Source organism: Phaseolus vulgaris, chromosome 8, assembly GCF_051622355.1.
Source record: "Phaseolus vulgaris cultivar YP4 chromosome 8, ASM5162235v1, whole genome shotgun sequence".
NCBI lineage: Eukaryota > Viridiplantae > Streptophyta > Magnoliopsida > Fabales > Fabaceae > Phaseolus > Phaseolus vulgaris.
The window spans coordinates 59551418-59573386 of NC_143505.1; the positions used below are offsets into that span (position 1 = coordinate 59551418).

The following is a 21969-nucleotide window of genomic DNA, read 5'->3' on the forward strand; positions in this document are numbered from 1 at the left end:
TTTATAATGCTTCTATATTACACAAGGGTTTTAAACACATCGAATAGTGTATGAGACGGTGATTGGTATAAATTAGCTGCAAATCGTAAACTCGCCTTAGACATTTCTCGCAATTCTCTCTGCGATTCTCACCACCATCGTCCAAGCACTAATACATAAATTCAGTAGCTGAAGATTTCATTTGCGAAGCAACGCACGCTGACTCTGTTATTACTGTATTTATTCTCTCTTCTTCGTTTCCCTAACTAACACTTCACAAAACAAGAGAAATTTGCTTACGCATTACATAGAGAATAATGGGAAAACAGAAAGGAGAAAACGCCAGAAGCAAGTCACGCCCTTCCAGTAGCAGGTTAGCGTCAATCCCTAATTTGGAATTTCAACTTCGTCTTCCTCGTCTTATCGATTCTTCTTCCTCGCAGTCTCGCCGCCTCGCTCTTGTCTACCGGCCCCGCCGCCGCTGCCGCCGTCGGATTTGGTGGTTTTGTCGGTAGCTCGCGCCTCGATCTTCCTTCTTCGTCCGACGACTCCCTTCCCTTTGTTGTATGTGTTTTTAGTTTTATGCTACTGTTTTTTTTTTTTGGAGATTGTTGTGTCTATAATTGAGTATTGATTAGGTCTGTTTTTCTGGTTATAATTAATATACTGGAATGGTACTGCTGCTGCGAGTTTCATGTTCTGCTTCAATAAATTGAGTTCATAATTAGCACGCATGTGCTACTTGGATACACTGAGTTTGAATATTTAATTTGCGGTGTCTTTCATTCTGTGTTTGTATGAGAGTTATGAGTTGAGTTAGTAGAGCTGACTAGTCTTTCAGTGTTGCTTTGCGAACGATATTTTATTCCTTGCCTTAATGTCAATATATTGATTTTCGGATATGCAGGATGTTGATAGTGAGATTGCGGTTCACTTGAAGAGGCTAGGAAGGAAAGATCCCACCACTAAGGTAATTTTGGATTAACTTGTGAGCTAGTTTGTAGATATATCTAACATGCTCATCTGCAACTAGTTACAGTTTAATCCCAATGAGGTGTTCTTCCTAGATTCTAGGTTTAAAAGTATCTTTTAGTGTCAATCAAACACCAATGAAACGAGTAGAAGGTGACAATCTCATACACACATGAAAAAGAACATTATACTTGAGAGAAAAAAAATACGAGTAAAGGTACTTGTGAGATCTCTCTTCAGATTCATATATTTAAATGTTATCCTTTGGACACTAGTCTAGCTTTAAGGTGATCAACTTAACCATTTCTCCCAAATTAAATGGCATAAGCCTATCAACATCCAACTATCTTCTTAGGTGGAAGGGGAACTAATTCTCATTTGCTATTATGTTCAAGAGCCTCTATTTTAACCGTCATGACTTGTCACCATGTAGGATGATTAAGTGCTTTATTCACATTGTTAGGAATCATAATAGAAGACAAATGGGATAAATGAAAAATAGGAAGGAGACAACAAATGATAAGTTAGAAAATTTGTGAAAATGATGAAAATTGGGAGTAGAGTGAATGCCTTTTTTGGAGAGAAATAGGCCAATCAAAATATTCATTAACAGGAGCCATTGCATTTAGTGATGATGATGAATGACTTGATGAAGAGGATTCACCAGGTAACATCAGACCAATCACTTGTGACTTGTGTTAGTAGATGATAATAGGTGGTGATAATGGTTCTAGTGGACTTGGAGTAGGAATGGAACTTTGAGTATCGGTTTTGTTTAGGGTGTTATGAGTAGGGGATACCAAAAGTTCAACTAATGGAATAAGACTTACCGGATAGAGATTATTAAGAAGTAGTCCACTTCTTAATAGAGATAACATCTTGTATTGAAGAAGAAAAGAAAGGAGCCTCTTAAAAAATGGTGAAATTTTTAGACATGTTGTACCTTTTTGTTTCAAGAGAATGATATCAATACCTTTTTGGGAGATGAGAATATTCTATGAAGACACATTTGATGGCTCTTGTCGAGAGTGTGTCCAAACTTGGAGACACTTTGTGTACAAAACACATGTGGTGTTTTGGCCTCTTATATAAGGTTGCTCTTAACTTATTGGTTCGGAATCTCCTTGATGTTTTCCCTTGAAGAACCCAACAAGTAGTATTAGAGCATATTCTAACGAGATTTGTTGGGTCTATCATGTCCTCTTTTATTGGGCTGCTATCAAACCATCCATAAATATCTATTTCAACACTCGATATGTCCAATCATTGATATGAGAAGGTGTGTCAGAGATCTCACATCGACTAGAAATATGGATAAAGTATAATATATATTAAGAAGTGGACTTTAAGCCTAACTCAACCTTATAAAACCGGCTTATAAGGTGGGGTTTGCACCTACTTATATACTATGAAATGACTCTAATCTCTAGTCGACGTAGGATCTCCAACACATCCCCTCACGTCGAGACTGCCAACTCGTGCATGAGACTATATCATAGGTGATCCAATAACGATCTGATAGCGGATGACCAGATAAACCCAACAAACTCTCGCTAGGATAGGTTCTAAATGACTCTGATACCATATTAAGAAGTGAACTTTAAGCCTAACTTAACCTTATAAAACCGGTTTATAAAGTGAGGTTTGCACCCACTTATATACTATAAAATGAATCTACTCTCTAATCGATGTGAGATTTCCAACAACATATTTATTTTTAAGAGAAGAATAAAGCATTTTATTGATAACGAAACAAGTCGTAAGAATAACATCACCTCAATGATGAATAGGTATATTAACACCGATATGGTACATGCAATTAAAACTGCCTATGTTTCCTTTTTGCTAAGGTGTAGAGGACAAGTAAACGAAAGTAAAAGGCCTGGTGAACTTAAAAAAAGTTGAATCAAAGGAAAAATATTACATTATCACTACATAAAATTTTTAATAACTTGTCCAAATTGGTTTTTGATTTCTTTAAAGAAAGATATAAAGATGGACAAAAGTTTGGATAAATAACAAAATATTTGAAGCCAAAAGATATGACATGATTTGCCCCCAAATGTCAGAATGAGTGATTGAAAAAATAATGTTACATCATGATTCAATTCTCCTGGGAAAAGAGGATTTAACATGTTCCCTAGTTGACACAATTCAAACTCTAGGACTTGAAGTCTGCTAATTTCAAGAATCTTTTTCTTCATTTGATAGTGGATAACCTCAGTGGTCATGCAAAAGTTTAGGAGACAGGGATGCAAAATAGGACACAAATGAACGAGTTCCAAAATAATATATTCCTCTAGATTCATGTCCTCCGCCAATTAGTCTACCGGTTCCACGTTCTTGTATAGCAAGTTAATTTACATCAAGGTTATTGAACAATTTAATGACAAAGAAATAAGGAAAAAGGGCCATGAAGGAACAAAAAGAACATATTTAAAGTTTAAAGAAGGAGAAGGAGAAAGAGAAACTTGACCAACACCTACAAAAGCAACCTTGGATCCATTGGCTAAGGTTAAAAGGTGAGAAAATTTAAGAGAAGAAATGGAAGAGGACAAGGAGGTATTAACAAAAATATGACCAGAAGCACCTGAATCAACTATCTATATAGACTTCAACTTTTCTCAAACGGTGAAATGCAAGTTGTTGACAAAGTGGGGTATGTAAAAGGTTGTATTAGATTGTTGGATTTTAACCTCTAATATTCTTGAGATTATTCATCAAAAAAATTTGGTTCAATTGTTTAAAATTTTGAAGATATTGGTTACCTTGTTAGGAAAACCATGCTAAGAGTAGCAATTCTCTTGAGCATGACCCATTCTTTTACAAGAAGAGTATTGTGCATGTTCTTGATTACCATTTCCTCCTCTATTGCCATTACTTCCCCTTCCATGAGTAGATAGACACTATAGTAGAAGATTCAATTGATTCATGAAGATTTATGCTTTTAAGGGTTGAGACACGAAGAAGTTGTCATTAAGCTCTCTATTTGACAAAACTGCTTGACCAGTTCAGATTTGATCCCAAATAAGAGATTTCAATTTATGGGCAGAATCATAAAGTTGTTAATGTCATTTGCAAAAATACTTTGTGCATTCTTCAAAGGAATTTACAGGTTTTGAATGTTTTGTGGGTTTCAATATATTGGCTTTCACAAATTGCTGCAAAAGAGTACAAAGTGATCATGGAAACCTTGGCCAAAAAATCAAAGCTCAAAAGATGCAAACCAAGGTAGGTAAATTTTGTTATTAGGTTTCTAAGAAGTATTTGTGTAAGACCTAGAAAAAAAGTGGATAGGTTTGAAAGACAATATTGGAGGGGGCAAGGGTAAAAACAGAAACCCCCAAGGGGTTTGGACTTCAATTTGTAGTGTAAGGATGGAAAGAGGATTGGAAGAGGGACTAGAGAGGTTGATGAAACCAAAGAGATGGTGGTGCAACATTGCTTTGGTAATCGGATGGTGGCAGATGGACGTCACATGCCCAAGTGAGCCACTTTTGTGTGGCATGTGAGGTGGAATCTGCCTCCATGACTAGTTAGGTTTTGGATCGCTCGTAGAGTCACTTTTGATCTACCACAGAAAAAGACAGTGGCTGACTATGACGAGAGGCGATGAATAACATTTTCCTTGCCAAACATTGACCAAATAGGTACAACAAAAACAAGTTTTACAAAGTTGCTCAAAAGATAATATAAACTATAATAACAAATATAATTGAATAAAAGTTAGATTGAAACCAAAAAGTTACTTGAGTTTTGGGTCTAGCTATATCAACCTCCAACAATGGTTGATTAATTACTCATGACTATGACAAATTTAATGAGTGATGATGAAGGATCTGTCATCACTTTGAGAGTCTTAGATCTTTTCCCTCACACCAAAGTTAGGTCTGCACATGGTTCTAGACCTTTTATATAAAAGATCTTGTTGGGCCTTGAAAAGAGAATTTGTTGGGCCATGTTAAAAATACAAGAGAATTTGTTGGGTCTTAATACAAACTTCCTGTTTAAGCAAGAGGGAAGCCTCACTTAAGGGAGACATTTTGATTTCATGCTGCCTTATGATTTTCACTCTTTAAGCAAACTTTGCTATTTGTTAGGGTTACTGGTTATATGCTTTTGCTTAAGTGAGCATATGACATCTCTTATTAATAGTTTGTGCTTAAGGCTTCTTGTTTTCCATGTTCTTTTTAACAGCTCAAGGCATTGACAGCGTTATCTATGCTGCTTCAAGAAAAGTCTGCAAAAGAAATCATTCTAATAGTTCCCCAATGGGTATGTTGTCTTCATATTATATAACTTGTTTGTCTCTGTATTGTCTGCGTCAGTTCTCTTACCATTTATAGGAAGAATATATACTTTTGAATAGTGAACTGGTTGTTCTTTGCATGGTGTTTTTTTCCCTAAAAAGAATAAAAGATTTTTCTATCCCCTGAATGGTCTAACTGTTTGAATTTAATCGTGTCATATTTTTATCACATAAAATCATGATTACCATTTATTGAAAACTGTTATGGAAGTTAACTGGTTGTTCTTTGCATGGTGTTTTTTCCCTTAAAAGAATTTTCTATCCCCTGAATGGTCTAACTGTTTGGAATTTAATCGTGTCAGATTTTTATCACATAAAATCATGATTACCATTTGTAAAAACTGTTATGGAAGTGAAATTGAGAAAAGAGATGGATATACCAACTGGATGGGAGTGATAAGATATGTGTGTGCATTTCTATTTTTTTTCCCTAATACTGGAGTTGGAGGGAATTGAAAGGGAAAATAGGAATTGAAACCCATTTTCCAATATGATAACAAAACTATTAAGAGTCTATCCTAGTCAAGATTAGTTAGGCCTATCAAGCCACCCACTATCGATCCCTTCTATTCCCACAATCGATGTCCTCACGCGATGGAGTGTGTTGCAGATTCCATATCGGCTAGAGAGGTGATCAAATTATAATATATAAGTAGGTGCAAACCTTATCTTACTAAGTTTGTTTTGTGAGAATGAATAATGCTTAAACATACTTCCTAATATTTTTTTTACCTCTGTCTACAAAGACCTAAAACATAAAAAATTGTTGTGTTTAGGACACAATAGGATACTAATATCACTCTAAGAGTGATTATTATAAACTACCCTAATGGTACTTGAAAGTACCCTAATGACACGAAAATTTAAAAACACCCTAATTGTCCCAACAAAAGTACCCTAATGATACTAACAAAATACCCAGGTGTGAACAACCTTGTGGTTTTGGAAATAAAATTTATTTGAAGGTAGTGGCTCAAAGAGAACCACCACCTAAGCAGATTGCCTTGCGTATCTTTGCAAGTAGAGCGAAAAATGCCTTCAAGACAAAGAAGAAGACATTTTTAACATCTCCAAAAAGCCTAGTGCCAATAGCCATCAACATTTCAAATAAATTGCGGAATATCCCAAGATAACAACTAGCACTATGGGTTGCCACCCAAACCCCAATTAAAACACACTACTCATAGTAGGTATTTGTGTCGATAGTTGGGAGGCAAGCTCAGACATAGTCCACAAAGCTATCTAAACAAACATCTATGCAAGAAGCTATAGCCTGCAAAACTTCAACCTAACAATGAGCAATGTCACTATGATCAATCATGTGTTAGTCATGGTTTATTAGGCTGATGATAATATACAACCAAATTTATAAATTCAGTTTTTTGTGATTCCGACCACGAGAAGGCAACTCATGGGACACCCATTCCTAGTGCAGCGTTGGTGGAGATCAACACGGCTTGAGTCTTTTGATCACCCAACCATCGGGGTAGGGCCACACTCATAGAGGCACATCTGGTTGTACTTTGTCAGACGAAAAGATGAATGTTAGTAGATAATGATGAATGGTGCCCAAAAATAAAGGACCATGGTGGTTTATGACAGGTGAAGACAAATTGGGATCGTACCTACTTTGATACCAATTTGAATTTAGAGGTGATAAAATCAATGAATTATTTGTTTTCAACTAATCTATTTTAGGGAATCGCTACAACTTCTAACATCCAATCCTTAGGCTAGGTACATACACCCAAAAACCAACTTCATGAAAGTTCTTATAAAATTAGACATTTAAGTCTTACCGAACTTCCCAATATTGGTTTGTAAGGTGAAGTTTGTATCCACTTATATACTATAATTTGGCCATATTTCTAGAAAATGTTGGATTTCTAACACATCTTATGTTGAAGTCTGGAAATCTCGAGCATGGGAATAAAGGATGACATAATATGGCCAAACTATTAGGGACCATGAGTCATGAAAAAATCCACATATCATGACACCACCTTTAACCCAAAACCTTGAAGCAATAAGTTTGTGGGTATTTTCTTTTTGTATGTTGCTCATCTTACCTATTTCTACCCCATGTCATACTCTAATTTACACTTGAATCTAACAATTGCTTGTTGGGTTCTTTTAAGGAGAGATTTTGGGGAGATTTAACAACAATGAGTCACGAGCAAACCCATTTAAGAGACCATGACACCACCTTCAACCCAAGACCTTAAAGAAATAGGTTTATGAGTCTTTTTCTTTATGTGTTGCTTATCTTGCCTATCTCTACCCATTGTGGGACCCTCTTCCCTCAAGTGTGACCCTTCCAGATTAGTACATTCTCCTTGAGTGGAAGCACCTTTTTTTAATTGACTGCCTCATTGGTGACCACAACGGGACATACTTGCTTGAAACCTTTGTTAGGATACAAAGAATCCACAAACTTAGGATTCATCATCTATTCCATATTGTACTCACCCGAGCTGGTCACTAAGACAAACCAACAACTCTAATGCTATAAAAGTGAACTTCAACTCTAACTCAACCTCAAAAATCAACTTTGAAGGTGAGCTTTGTACCTACTTACTATAATTTGACCATATCTCTAGATGGTGTGAGATCTCCTACAATTATACATAAAATAGTAATCACAAATATATTTTCTCCTATATAGTTAAATCCAAAGCATTATATTTTTGAAGAATAAAACCTTTTATATGTTTGTCCCTTGAGACCTTGTTCATCATTCTCACTTCCCATCGATTCAGAGCTTGAATAATTGCATGATAACTTTTCATTGGATTGAGAGAATATTGAGGGTAGGTAGAGAGATACAAAAAAGTAAATATGAGGGTTAGTGGGGCTAACAAAAGTTGAGTGTGTGAGTTGGAATATGGAAATTAGAGAATAATTCAGTAAGAGGGAGAAAATCATAGGAGGGAGATTTTTTCAAATGTTCACGCTATTTCTCAATAGGATTTTGCTGGACTCTCTTCAATAATGTGAGGGTCCTTCTAAGTTTATTTACATAGCATGACACGATGGAGCAAACCATCATTCATTGCAAAGTTCATAGGTCATGCGGTTCTCTCTAGACATGATTTGACAAACTAACAATAACTGTACTCTGACGTGAAAAAAATAAATAGACCTCCAATTTTAATATCTAGAAAAGGATGGGACTTGGGACATTGCATTGGATGTTGGACTTCCATTTATTTTGTTCGATCATGCCTTTCTTATCTGGTAGATATGTGCCCCTTTAATTTTTAGAAATCCACTTGTGTAAATCTCCTAATATACTTATTTAATATATTTGACTATTTAAATTGTTATGTAGGCATTTGAGTATAAAAGGCTGTTGCTGGACTACAATAGGGAGGTTAGGCGGGCCACTCATGATACCATGACTGCTCTTGTTACTTCTGTTGGGTTAGAACTTTTCTAATGGACATTTATATGCTCTTTTTTTTGCTTTCTCAACTGTATAATTTAATATTTGAACATGGAAATTTGAATATATGTTGCTTCATTTTCTGCAAAACTTATATGGATACTCTTTTGGCAATAGCACGTAAGGCCTTAAATGCTTGGGGATATTGACATATTGTTTTCTATTATATTATGTTTACTGTTCGTACTAGTTTTATTATTCTCTTTCAATTATCTGATTGCTTATATCTTCTAAGTTACTTGCGAAAATAGCTTATGGGGAAGCCAAGCATCTTTTTGACAATAGCCTCATAGTCTACCTGCCTGCTGCAAACTGCATTTCTACCAGTTTCTAGAATCGATGTTTTCTTGAAGAGAGATTAAATATTAGTTATTCACTTGTGTTATTGGTCCAAACTTTGACTATTCTCTGGAGAGAACTTAATTAACCCAGTACAAGATTTATAGTTGATTTCCCTTCTAACATCCTTCTCAGGAGAGATTTAGCTCTGCATTTGAAGACTTTGATGGGACCATGGTGGTTTGCTCAATTTGATCCAGTTTCTGAAGTTTCTCTGGCAGCAAAAAGGTCTTTCCAGGTTTGCTACATTGGTTATCACAAATTACAGTTGTGTTCTAAATTATTTCTTTCATGATGTTAGAACAAGTTATCTTAAGTATAGTAAACTTGTTTATAATTGAATGTTTCATTCATGTAAATGTTTTCAACCTGCCAGGAACACAATTGATTAGTTCTGGAAGCTTACTGTAATATTATGTTATGCATAGGAAGTACATGTCTTGCCATTGTTTCTTATCTACAAGTATCCACTTTAATTTGTAATAATGTTCTCATAGAATGAGAGAGAGGTTTATAAAGGAAAATGTTTCTCTGGAAAGAGTTGGTTCGTTGAGATTTGTCGAGTTAATTTTTAAATTCATAGATATAGTTCTTCAAATATTTTAGTGGCGTTGCAAGACCAAGATGCAATTATTAGATTTTATTAGTTTTATTGCGTATCTTAGAGGTCTTGGTAGTTTCCTTGTTCTTTTGAAAAATGTCTTTCTATTAAGCTGGGATGTAAGTAAAAATATTGTGGCAAAAGTTTTGTAGATAGTAGTACCATGTCCTGGCTTGCATAGTTTGTACTTGGTCTTAAATTGACTAGTCCTCTTATTAATGCATAAGAAATATATGGTTCCTATTGCCCTCGGCGTGAGAAAGTGTGTTGAAAAGCCCCCTAATTATAGTCACCCCTTGCCCGCTGTAGTTGCAACTTCTTTGGTTAAAACAGTTCCTTTTGGGACTGCTTTAATTGCAGCTTCCAGGGTAGTGGTTTAGTCCTACATCTTCTAAAGATACTTATAATGCTTTGACAGTAGTTTTGTCGAGTTGAGAGATAGATCTTAAATTCTAATAATTCCCAGTTGCAGTGGTCCTATCTAGACTTATGCTATATGTGATTTAGGCATGCTACATGCCTAATCAACAATCAAGCCTATCGGGTTTCTTGGGCTATTGCATCCGTTTGTGATGTCAGGATAAGGATCATCCATCTGAAAAATTCTTTTCTTTTTATGTATTTCAGTATAAATATAAGTTCAAAAGATGATGGGGAGCTTTCCTAAGTTTGAATGAAATGTTCTATGTAATTTGTGTGGAACTGAACTGATTATCATGGGAAATATTTCTTGAAGTCTTGAGCATATACTTTTCTTATGCATACCCTTGTGTGCAAGCATGCTTGTATGTTCCATGCTGAAAGATGATGCCCCAATTTTGTTGAAAAACTTTTTAGAAAATGACACAAAGATTTAGCAATTTGAAAGTAGGTTTTGCACTTTTTAGTCCTTTTCCACTATCTAATGCTTTAGTTATACTACCAGGCTATGCTTTGAAGATAGTGATAATTTACATGAAATGAACATGAAGGGTATTGATATGCTTAAACTGAAAACTGAAACATGTAAGACTTTGTCTTAAAGTATCTTTAAAATGTATATGGATGTCATACTTTATTCCATTTTAATTGCAGGCATGTTGTGTTTAGTTGAATGTTAATTCAGTAACTTGTAATTTGTAGGGTTTGTGTTTTACCTAGGTATATTCTACACAACGGATTTTAAGCTTGTACTTGAGCAGTTTTATGACCAAATTTTGTGCTTTATGTTATTCATGTTAATCCTTTGTTTGATTGTGACAGGCAGCCTTTCCAGCACAGGAAAAGAGACTCGATGCTTTGATTTTATGCACAACACAGATATTTATGTATTTAGAAGAAAACCTAAAGCTCACACCACAAAATTTGTCTGACAAAGTTGTAGCTACAGATGAATTATATGAGATATATCAGCAGGTATATTGTGAGAATCACTTTAACACACTTAGAAATCAAAGTCTTTGATTTATTGATTTGCACTGGCTCTCCTTTTTAGTGGAGTAAGAAAGATATTACAAAGTGGACTTTAAGCCTAACTCAACCTCATAAAACTGACTCATTCTCTACGGTAATGAAAGATATTCCAGCACAAATATTATATAAACATATTTTAGTTATTTTATGATGTAAGGATTTTAAAATTATGGTATGCTTATTGCATCGTGGAAGCTATTTTTACAAACTGATACTATGCATGCAGATAGCTATTTATAATTTTTTAATATTATCATTTAATTTTTTTCTCAAATGTGTCGAACTATCTTGGTGGCATACATTTTTTACTTGAATTCTAATATTCATTTCATGTAACAGGTGATATCATCAACGTTGTTAGCATTGGCCACACTTCTTGATGTTTTAATTTGCTTACAACAAGAGCGACCTGGTTTTGAGAACATAACTGCTGAACCTAAACATGCATCTAAGGCTAGGGTGGCGGCTGTTTCTTTTACTGAGAAGCTGTTCAAAGATCATAAATACTTTCATGACTTTTTGAGGTCACAAAAGGCTAGCATTCGATCAGCTACTTATAGTGTATTGAAGAGCTTAATAAAAAATATGCCACAAGCTATTAATGATGGAAATTTAAAAACTGTTGCTGGTGCAATTCTTGGTGCTTTCAATGAGAAGGATCCAATTTGTCATCCCTCAATGTGGGATGTAATATTGCTTTTCTGTAGAAAATTCCCAGATAGTTGGTCTTCCTTAAACATTAAAAAAAGCATACTAAATCCGTTTTGGAATTTTCTTAGGAATGGTTGCTTTGGTTCCCAGCAGGTTTCTTATCCAGCTTTGGTTTTATTCTTAGACAGTGTGCCACCTAAATCTGTTGAAGGGGATAAGTTTTTTCTTGAATTTTTCAAGAACTTGTGGGTTGGAAGGAAAATTTCTCTATCTACAGATAGATTGACATTTTTTCAGGCACTGCAAGAATGTTTTCTTTGGTCATTTAAAAATGCTTCAAGGTACACAAATTTTCCTTTTAATTCTTTGGCTGCATTTTGAGAATCTATTTACAACATGTCTGTAACACCCACCAAAGAAAATATTTAGCTTTCCTTGTCCCTTTCTTTAACCTGTCTTCTGCTTGTAATAGATATAATGATGGAGGAGACTCAATCAGTCATTTCCGAGTTACTCTTGTTGATAATGTCCTTGTAAAGCTTTTTTGGAAGGATTTCCTTACAGCTGGAAGCTCAAGAGCTAATGACATAATAAACTCAGGAAAATCAATAGTTTCATCGGAGGAAAATGTTTCTCAAAACAAGAAAGTGGATACGCCGAATATGAATTATCCAATGCCTTATTTGGAAGAGTTGGGAAAGTGCTTTGTTGAAATCCTTTTAGGCGTTTATATATTGGATAGCAATGTTCTATCTGTTTTTATTGAGGAACTTGAGGATAATTGCATGACTGCTCTTCAGCAAGCAGGTAATGTGGACATTGTTGAACGAATCATTTTGTTCATGTTTTTGCTGGAGAAACATGTTGTGCTGAAAGGTGCAATTTGGCCATTGCCCTATATTGTGGGACCAATGTTAGCGAAGTCTTTCTCGCTCATTAAATCTTCAGTAAGTTGATATTTCTATACACTTGTGACACTCTAATCTATCTTATTCTTGTTTTGTAATTTTAATCATTGGTAAAATAATGAGAAATTTGGTATTGACGTATCACATCTGGATCATGCATTATATTTATATTAATTAAAATATAAATAAGTTGTTAGAATTATGCTTCATATAATATATTACATCAATTATTTCACTAGTGTGACTTACAACAACCATTACACCAATGAATGTAATCTTAATCAATCCAACGGTTGAATTATAAATTAATATTACATTGATGGTATTGTAAAATTTTATAAAAAAACAAACAACAAGACATTAATGAAATTCATATTACATTGATTTTGATTGATATGAATAAGGTATCAAATAATTTTCAGTTAATATAAAATTTTGTAGATATGATCTACATGAAAGGAACTTTCAATGCAGGTGGGTTTTGGTAATTGAATTAGAAGTTATTGAATGATGTAATAGTTGGTGTAAGTTATACTAGCAACTTATGGGAATCAGTTAATATGTCATCATTGTTGTATTAGCCTGGCTTTAAAGTCGTATAGCGTTACGTTACTGTTAAATTTAATAAATTTCATTTTCTACCATTTTTTTCCAGACTCACCTGGTTTTTTAAATATCAGGATTCACCAGATACTGTGAGACTTCTTTCAGTTGCTATTTCAATATTTGGACCACAAATGATTGTCCAAGAAGTTTTTATTAAAAACAAAGGGCATTATTCTAGTCAGGGTTCATATGATGGGGATAAAGTAGGGAAAGCAGAAGACTTTATGCAAATTTTCAAGAATATATTTGTTCCTTGGTGCCTGCAATCAAATAGTTGCTCAACCAGTGCTCGGCTAGATTTGTTGTTGACACTGCTGGATGATGAGTACTTCTCAGAACAATGGTCCTTCATCGTCAACTATGTGATTGGGCAAAGTTATTCTGATTTTGAACCAAGGTTACCGGATGCTGATCATGCAGCCATATTGTCCATGCTCCTGGAAAAAGCAAGGGATGGGAGTATGAAGAGAAAAGTGAAAGAGGATTCCAGTCATATTCCAGGCAGTAATGCTGAAGATTGGCATCATCAATATCTCGAATCATCTGCTATTGCTATTTCTCAATCTCTGCTGCCTTTGAGCAATTCTCATGTGCAGTTTGTATGGTATGTAAATTTAAAGTTTCAGTGTCAAGATGAAGTAATAGCATGCATTATTTATTAATTCACCTGTTAAGAACTATACTTGTCTATAGTATGATTGCTATATTCTTCTCTTTCTTTTTTGTTTTAAATCCAAAGTTCAGTTATCTTCCTATATTTTAGTCTCTGATCCCATTTCTTGCATGAAACAGATGAGTAATTTTCGGAATTGGATATAGCAAACAAAAATGGAAGTAGGGTAAATTAATCAATTGATCCATAAATTATGTAAGAATTTTTAAATGGGTCCTTGTACTTAAAGATTATGATCTGGTTGGTGGGCTAGGTTTATGTTGATGTTGGACAGAGTACTTTTGTTTTGACCCCACTTTAAATGTAGAGACCTATTTTAAAATTTCCACATAGTCAGGACAACATTAAACTAGTAATTTGATCTTTGAAATATTGGGAATTTTCAAGAACATGCTGGTACTTTCACAAGGATCAAGACAGATTATGGTCTAACTTTGACAAAGTCCCATCTCAAGCGTCCAATAAAAATGATTTATAAGTTCAAGTACCCTATTTAAAATTCTCTAATAATAGTTCAGAAACTAACAAATTCATTTTGGCTAGGAGGGGGAGGGGAGTAATGGGTGTGAAATGGAATGCATCAAGTGGTGACAATTGTTGCTATTTTTGGTTGTGTCTGTGCATGCATCCATATGTTTGTACATAATTTAGTCTCATAAAAGAACTGCCATAAAACTGAGTTTGTTTTGTTGGGTGGGTTTGGGAATAAGGAGAGGGAAATCAAGGGAGGATTGAATTGACTGAGTCTACTGATTCATTATCTCTTGTAAAAAAGGATTTGTGGTGGTTAGACAGCCTATTTTTCCAATCTTACAAATGCTAATTCAGTCAGTCCCTTTTAAACATGATCATATCCATGAACCTGCTACTATTTATGCAAGATATTGGAAGGTGGAATAGTTTATGATGTTGAAAAGTTGACGATAATATGCATCTCTGAAGCCATTAAGGCTTATGCGGGGGGGGAGGCATATGTAGCTGGTACAGTAGACAGACGTACAAGTTGAGTAGATATCTAAATATTGTTTTTAACCTGTCCCAGAGAACTAAAGGATTGACAACTTAAGTTGTGTAGACTTCATTCTGATCTTGTGTTTTTCACCTGCAGCTCTCTTCTTGGTGGTTTAACAGAAGGAAGATCTTCTTTTCTGTCTAGAAATGCTTTGATTCTTATTTATGAAGAGATTTTCAGGAAGTTACTAAGTTTTCTCCAGGTTTCACCTTTCTTTTGGGTACAGAATGCAGCTTCTGTTTTAAGCAATGATGAAAAAATCTGTGTAGAATTTGATAGTTCTCTCAACATTGTTGAGATAGCTCAATTTGCTCTTGAAATACTTGATGGTAGTTTCTATAGCCTGAAGACTCTTGATGCGGAAAGTGGACTTGTATCTGGAATTTTATCTGCAATTTTTGTCATTGAATGGGAATGTAATTTAAGCAAAGCTCTAGATAATTCACTTGATGACAATTCAATGACAAAAATCAAGCCCAGGCAAACATTTGGTGAATATGTGTGTGCTTTCCATAACAAGATAAATGTTCAATTTTTGAAAAGCCTTTCCTCAGATAGCCGCAAGAGATTGTCAAATATCTTAGTTCAGTCAATAAGATTTGCAATATTTGCTGAAGACAGACTTATTAATGATGAAATTGCATCATTATGCTGCACATGGGTTCTTGAAGTTCTTGAGCATGTCTGTGTGGATGAAAATGAAGAACAAAGTCTGCTACATTATCTACTGAGTAAAGATGAAATGTGGCCTGTGTTTGTTGCTCCAAATTTTAGCATGGCAAAGGTACACATGATTATTTGTCTCTATTAATATTTATGTGTTTATCTTTTATTTTTGAAATGTACTACTTACAAAGTAAAATGGAATGATTCATGTTATTTATTTTGACATACATTCTGGAAACAAATTTCATGTAAAACTACATCAATGTGAATATAGGGTTTGTTTTGAATAAATTTCTTCAGAAACACTTATAGAAGAAGAAAATAAGAAGGAACACGAAATAAGTTTCTCTTTATCTCATGCATAAATTAAAAATCATATTTTACAAAAAGCTATTATGGAGGAGTTTCTCCCAATTAATTTATGTATAAGTTAATTTTATTTTATGGAGGAAACTCTTTTCGTTTTATTTTCTTATTTATTTCTTCTAGTAGTTCTTATGGAGAAATTTATTCATGCATGTCCTTAGCTAATTGAGCTATTGGTTGCTTCACCAAATAATAGGGAATAAGACTCCTGTGGAGTTTATTGACTCTCAGAGTATGTAGCTAGAATTTTTGCTATTTCTTTTTTCATATTTATTTTGTGAATGGTTAAAAGAAATTTTAATGCCTTCAGACAGTGGTTTATGATAAAGATAAAGCTAGTTATGGTTTGCGTCTAGGAAATAAAACATCATGTTAAATCTCTGCATGATATATAGAAAAAATTATGTGCTACTTTTAACCACTAATTTATACTGAATGCAGGCCTCCGGACACAAGAAGTTTGTAGCTTTAATTGACAAGTTAATCTCAAAAATAGGGATTGATAGAGTTATTTCTGGGTGTGGTGTTCCTAATCCATCTTTGCTTGGAAAAGGTCAAGGGCTTGCATCTTCTGCATGGTTAGTTGCTGAAATCTTGTGCACGTGGAGATGGCCCGGAAGCTGTGCTATGTCTTCTTTTATACCTTCATTCTGTGCTTATGCCAGGGGAAGTAATTCTCTCCAGGAAAGCCTGTTAGATGAAACATTAAGAATCTTGCTTGATGGTTCCCTTGTTTATGGAGGCACAGGCACAAAGAGTTCCGTTAGTATGTGGCCAGTTCCAGCTGATGAAGTGGAAGGTGTTGACGAACCATTCTTGAGAGCAATTATTTTGTTTCTCTCTGCTTTGTTCAAAGAGAAAATATGGGGCCCAGCAAAGGCATCCAGTCTGATAGAACTTCTTGTGAATAAACTCTTTATTGGTGAAACAGTTAATACTAATTGTCTTAAGATTCTACCTTTGCTTATAAATATACTTCTAGAACCATTCTATGGGTATGAGGAACCTGGTATTGGTGTCCATCATTGTTCTTTAGAAGAAAGATTTGTGCAAAATACTATGATAGACTGGCTGGAGAGGGCCCTAGGTCTTCCACCTTTAGTCACGTGGAAAACAGGAGAAGGTAAATTTCTCTTTCTTCAGATTAAAATTGATAATTCACCAGCTTGTTCTGGAAAGGCATTTTTATCAGTACGGATAGAGATTCATTAAAATTCTGTATTTTTGTGTGTACGTGATAGTGTATATGGGCATGTGCTTTTTGTGATAGTGCTAATTCTTCACTTTGTTCAAATGAAACTGTTACCATGAAAAATTTCTATCCAAAACATCTTGCGATGAATAATGTTAGTATTAATGAAATTGCTCGTTCCTCTTGTAGACATGGAAGATTGGCTTCAGTTGGTTATTGCCTGTTATCCTTTCATCTCAGTGGGTGGTCAACAAGCATTGAAGCCAGCGAGAAGTATCAGCTCTGATGAGAGAAAGCTTCTCTATAAATTATTCCAGAAGCAAAGGCATGTTGCTGGTGGATCAGCTATGTTCAATCAGCTTACAGTGGTGCAGATGCTTCTATCAAAACTCATGATTGTTTCTGTAGGATATTGCTGGAATGAATTCAGTAAAGAAGATTGGGACTTTTTATTGTCTAACCTAAGGTGTTGGATTCAATCCGCAGTTGTCGTGATGGAGGATGTAACTGAAAATATAAATGGTCTTGTTGATAGTTCAGCTGATAATTTAAATCTGATGAGTCAGAAAATTGGGCAAATTATGTTGATTTCGGATCCTTTTCTCATAAAAATTTCTGAAAATGCCCTTTTGTCTTTCTTGCTTCTCCTTAAGCATTATAAACTTCAACAAGATGAAGAGAGAGATAATTTAAATACATTTAAATCAGAAAATTTTGATTCTGTTAAAGATCGAATTCTAGAGGGTGTCCTCCGCCTACTATTTTGTACTGCCATTTCTGAGGCTATTGCATCTGAATGCTATAAAGAAGCTGCCTTAGTTGTTGCATCATCACGGGTTGAATATACACACTTCTGGAATTTGGTAGCTTTTGGAGTTATTAATTCCTCATCACAATGTAGAGATAAAGCAGTGAAATCAGTTGAATTTTGGGGACTAAGGAAAGGGTCTATTAGCTCTTTGTATGCTTTACTTTTTACTTCGAAGCCAATTCCTTTATTGCAGTCTGCTGCATTTTTTGTTCTTTCAAATGAGCCTGTTTTAAGCATTGCTGTTCTTGAAGATAATGCTTGCAACTCAAACATATATGCTGCTAGTGACGATGATGTCAGACGGCATGACATCCCGATAGAAGAAAAAGTCCATCTGAAAAAGGAAATATCTGTCATGATAGAAAGGGCACCTTTTGAGGTTCTTGGGGTGGACTCTCTTTCACCTCAACGAGTAAGAATGCTTTGTATGGGAATGAAGTTGAACTATGCTTCATAAACATTTTTTAATGTTTATTTATTCATTTACTTTACCGTTTCATTGATGGTACTAATGATCTACAAAATACATTGTAGGTAAATGTCTTCCTTGCTTGGTCTTTGTTGTTATCACATCTACAGTCATTACCTTCATCATCATCTCAGAGGGAGAGACTGATTCAGTACATACAAGACTCTGCTACTCCGGTTATTTTGGATTGCCTTTTTCAGCATATTCCTGCAGAGATTTCCACAGTTCAGAGTCTAAAGAAGAAAGATGCAGGGCTCTCTGGTGGCTTATCCGAAGCTGCAAGTGCTGCAACTCGTGCCACCACAACTGGCTCACTCTTGTTTTCTGTAGAATCTCTTTGGCCTGTTGAATTGGAGAAAATTGCATCGCTTGCTGGTGCAATATATGGCTTAATGCTCCAGGTTCTTCCAGCTTATGTACGTGGCTGGTTTAGTGATTTACGTGACCGTAACACTTCAGCTGTCATTGAATCCTTTACAAGGACTTGCTGCAGCCCTCCTCTCATTGCAAATGAATTGTCTCAGGTATTATGTAGTTTGTTGTCCGCGTAAGTAGTTTGTTGTCTGATAAATATTTTTGTGGAATAGCATAATCTGTTAGAGTGTGGACATTTTAACCTAAAGTTGCATGATAGTTACATATTTGTTGAATAGCAGAAATTAATTAAACATTTTAGTGATAGTCACATCACATCACATCAAATTACTCTCTCCGGAAAAAGTTATATTATTATTATATATACAAATATATGCGTGTTCTAAACTTTAACCTTGAATGTAAGTACTATATACAAATCTTATGATTCAAGGGTGGCAATAACAAGAATTCTAACAGAAGTTAACTGGGGGAAGATTCAGAACATCGATGCTAGTATATCTCAAAATTTTCATGTTTTATTTCATAGATTGCAGCTGTTAAATAGATTTTGTGCGGTAACAGTTGTGTAGAATCTGTATTTCATAGTTACAGAGAATCTATTTTTGTGTGGATCAAATCTAAATGTTCTATCTAAAGTTCTAAACACTTGTTTATGTAAGAATCCATCCATGTAGCCAGCCCACCTAGTGGAAAAAGGCTTTGGTTGTTCTTTATGTTATTGTAACATGCAGTAATTGATATATGTATAAGCCTAGTTCTGATATATATGTTCACTTGTCATCTCCAATGCAGATTAAGAAAGCGGACTTTCGTGATGAGAATTTCTCAGTAAGTGTAAGCAAATCAGCAAATGAGATTGTTGCTACTTACACCAAGGATGAAACGGGAATGGATCTAGTCATTCGTCTCCCTGCATCTTATCCACTAAGGCCAGTAGATGTTGATTGTACAAGGAGCCTTGGGATTGCTGAGACCAAGCAAAGAAAATGGTTGATGTCAATGATGCTATTTGTTCGTAATCAGGTATTTGTAGACGGCTTCTGCTGCCCACTTTGCAAGTTGCCTAGAGTTAACTGTGTAGAGTCAAAACTCGTATAACTTAATCTTTTTTGTTTGCATTGCATGATTAGTTTAAATATAACAGTTTACTGAAAATTCTTTCCTGTGATCCATTACTTTTTAGTTTATACCAGTATTGTAGAATGATATAAACCTTTATGAAATTCAGTGGACAACGGATTAATGTGAGAATTAATGATTATCAGAGCATGTTTGCGCTGAAGTTACTCCTTTTTGTTTGCATTGCATGATTAGTTCAAATATAACTTTGCTGAAAATTCTTTCCTGTGATTTACTTTTTAGTTTTACCCAGTATATAAACCTTTGTGAAATTCAGTTGACAATGGATTAATTTGAGAATTAATGATTATCAGAGCAGGTTTGCGCTGAAGTTAACAATTATTTTTCTGGTCCTGCAGAATGGAGCTTTAGCAGAAGCTATAGGAATTTGGAAGCGCAATTTCGATGAAGAGTTTGAAGGTGTTGAGGAGTGCCCGATCTGTTACAGTGTAATTCACACCACAGACCACAGTCTTCCTCGTCTTGCTTGCAAGACATGCAAACACAAATTTCATTCTGCTTGTCTTTGTAAATGGTTTTCTACTTCTCACAAATCATCATGCCCATTGTGTCAATCTCCGTTCTATGGTTTGCACCCTGAGTAATGAATTCAATTTTACCAATTTTGCTTGCTGGTGATATCTTGCACTGAAAGTAGTGGATGAAGTGAATGTCTGACATATGAGAATCAACACTAATTCCAAGCATTGAGAATCAATGCTGATTGAGGCAGAGGGACAACTCACAAACTTCAACTGGTTACGGAAGCAGACGTGATTTCCTGATTCTTTTCTCCTCTAAGCTTCTTTTTAAACAGATAGCGTTCAACTTCTCGAAATTAAAGAGGAAGTTGAACAATGGTTTTGCGGCAACAGCATGGGTGTATCATATTTTCCATTAGGAGAGGTGTACCAGATTCCTTTCTCTTTTGTCATATTATCCTCTCATTGGATTTTGTTCCCATGGTTGTAATAATTATTGTTTGCATTGTTTTTGTTCTGATCAAAGCAGGTAGTCTGAATCAGAATGGCTTGTAAATTTTAGATTATTTGATTGTCAGGGAATCACACATTACCGAATGACAGTAACAGTGCATCTAGGGAGGGCGTAGTATGCGTCATCCTCACGTTTCACTCTTGGTCAGCAACATTTAATGCAACGATACATCACAGGCTTATATGTGTCATAGGTTCAACAGGTCAAAGTAGAAAGATTTTTATTAGAAAAAAAAATATTATCATACTAAAAGTTTAACTTTTAAAAGGGTCTTTACCTGTGTTTATAGAAATTCAGTAGAAGTAGAAGTTCAACAGCGATCAAGTAAACATTTATTTTATTCTATGTCAATTTGGTTCTGAACTAGTCAGCTACTGTCTACTTATATTTTTGTTACATTGTCTAAGTCGGTATATGAGTTTTATTGAAGGTGATTATTATGTTATAACCTAGTTATATCTTTGTTTGATAAGATTTTTAACCGTTTCCTGAAGATTAAATAAAATGTGGAACTAATAGTAGTTCAACTGAGTGATATATGATAAAAACAAGTTGTATTTATTTGAATAGACTCTTTCAAAAAGTGAATGTGACGTCTAAGTTATAATATCAACTTGTAAGGGGAGTATTACATTTATGCATATATATTGAATTGGATCACATCATGAGATCTTTAATATTTTATTTTTTTATGTATTCTTTTATTAATTTTAATTTATATTATTTAAATTGATTGTTACATGTTTGAAAGTAAGTAAACTCAAATTATTAACTAACAAAATATAGTTGACTATTTTGTTATTTTTTGGGTTGAAAAACTTAATTAGAAAACATAACAAATTCCATACTTTTTTTGTTAGAAATATAAAACTAACTTGAAATTAAATATAATAATTATAATTCATTGAAAATTTTACGATAAAGGAAGAATTAATATTGCTTAAAAATGTTAAAGTTGCTTTACTTTATCTAGGATCATGCTATTGACAATAAAAAATATCAATTACCATACCTCGATTTGGATG

At 34.6% G+C, this 21969-nt stretch overlaps 1 protein-coding gene across 3 annotated transcripts; it reads left to right on the forward strand.

The window, feature by feature from the left end:
• Positions 1-45: 45 nt before the first annotated feature.
• LOC137823513 (HEAT/U-box domain-containing protein) lies at positions 46-21081 on the forward strand. 3 transcript variants are annotated; one of them, XR_011083138.2, is made up of 17 exons: positions 61-352; positions 423-543; positions 887-949; positions 5149-5226; positions 8592-8683; positions 9180-9282; positions 10888-11040; positions 11437-12089; positions 12221-12695; positions 13337-13866; positions 15044-15731; positions 16421-17102; positions 17361-18394; positions 18517-18975; positions 19622-19852; positions 20308-20854; positions 20960-21081. XR_011083138.2 is itself a non-coding variant. In XM_068628687.2 (16 exons), exons 1-16 carry the CDS (start codon positions 297-299, stop codon positions 20551-20553), a joined length of 5664 nt encoding a protein of 1887 aa, XP_068484788.2. In that variant the 5' UTR covers positions 46-296; the 3' UTR covers positions 20554-21081. The 3 variants fall into 3 exon arrangements, 2 of the variants coding, with proteins under 2 accessions (XP_068484788.2, XP_090150078.1); XM_068628687.2 differs by having other exon boundaries at positions 46-352; positions 20308-21081; XM_090293952.1 differs by lacking the exons at positions 61-352; positions 423-543; positions 887-949; positions 5149-5226; positions 8592-8683 and having other exon boundaries at positions 9180-9272; positions 20308-21081.
• Positions 21082-21969: the final 888 nt, after the last annotated feature.

What these genes read in the sequence shown, in the direction of transcription:
- LOC137823513 (XM_068628687.2), top strand. Translation starts at nt 297, where the DNA reads ATGGGAAAACAGAAAGGAGAAAACGCCAGAAGCAAGTCACGCCCTTCC. An exon ending in GGAAAGATCCCACCACTAAG is followed by an intron (nt 950 to 5,148) that starts GTAATTTTGGAT and finishes TCTTTTTAACAG; the next exon opens with CTCAAGGCATTGACAGCGTT. An exon ending in TCTCATGTGCAGTTTGTATG is followed by an intron (nt 13,867 to 15,043) that starts GTATGTAAATTT and finishes TTTCACCTGCAG; the next exon opens with CTCTCTTCTTGGTGGTTTAA.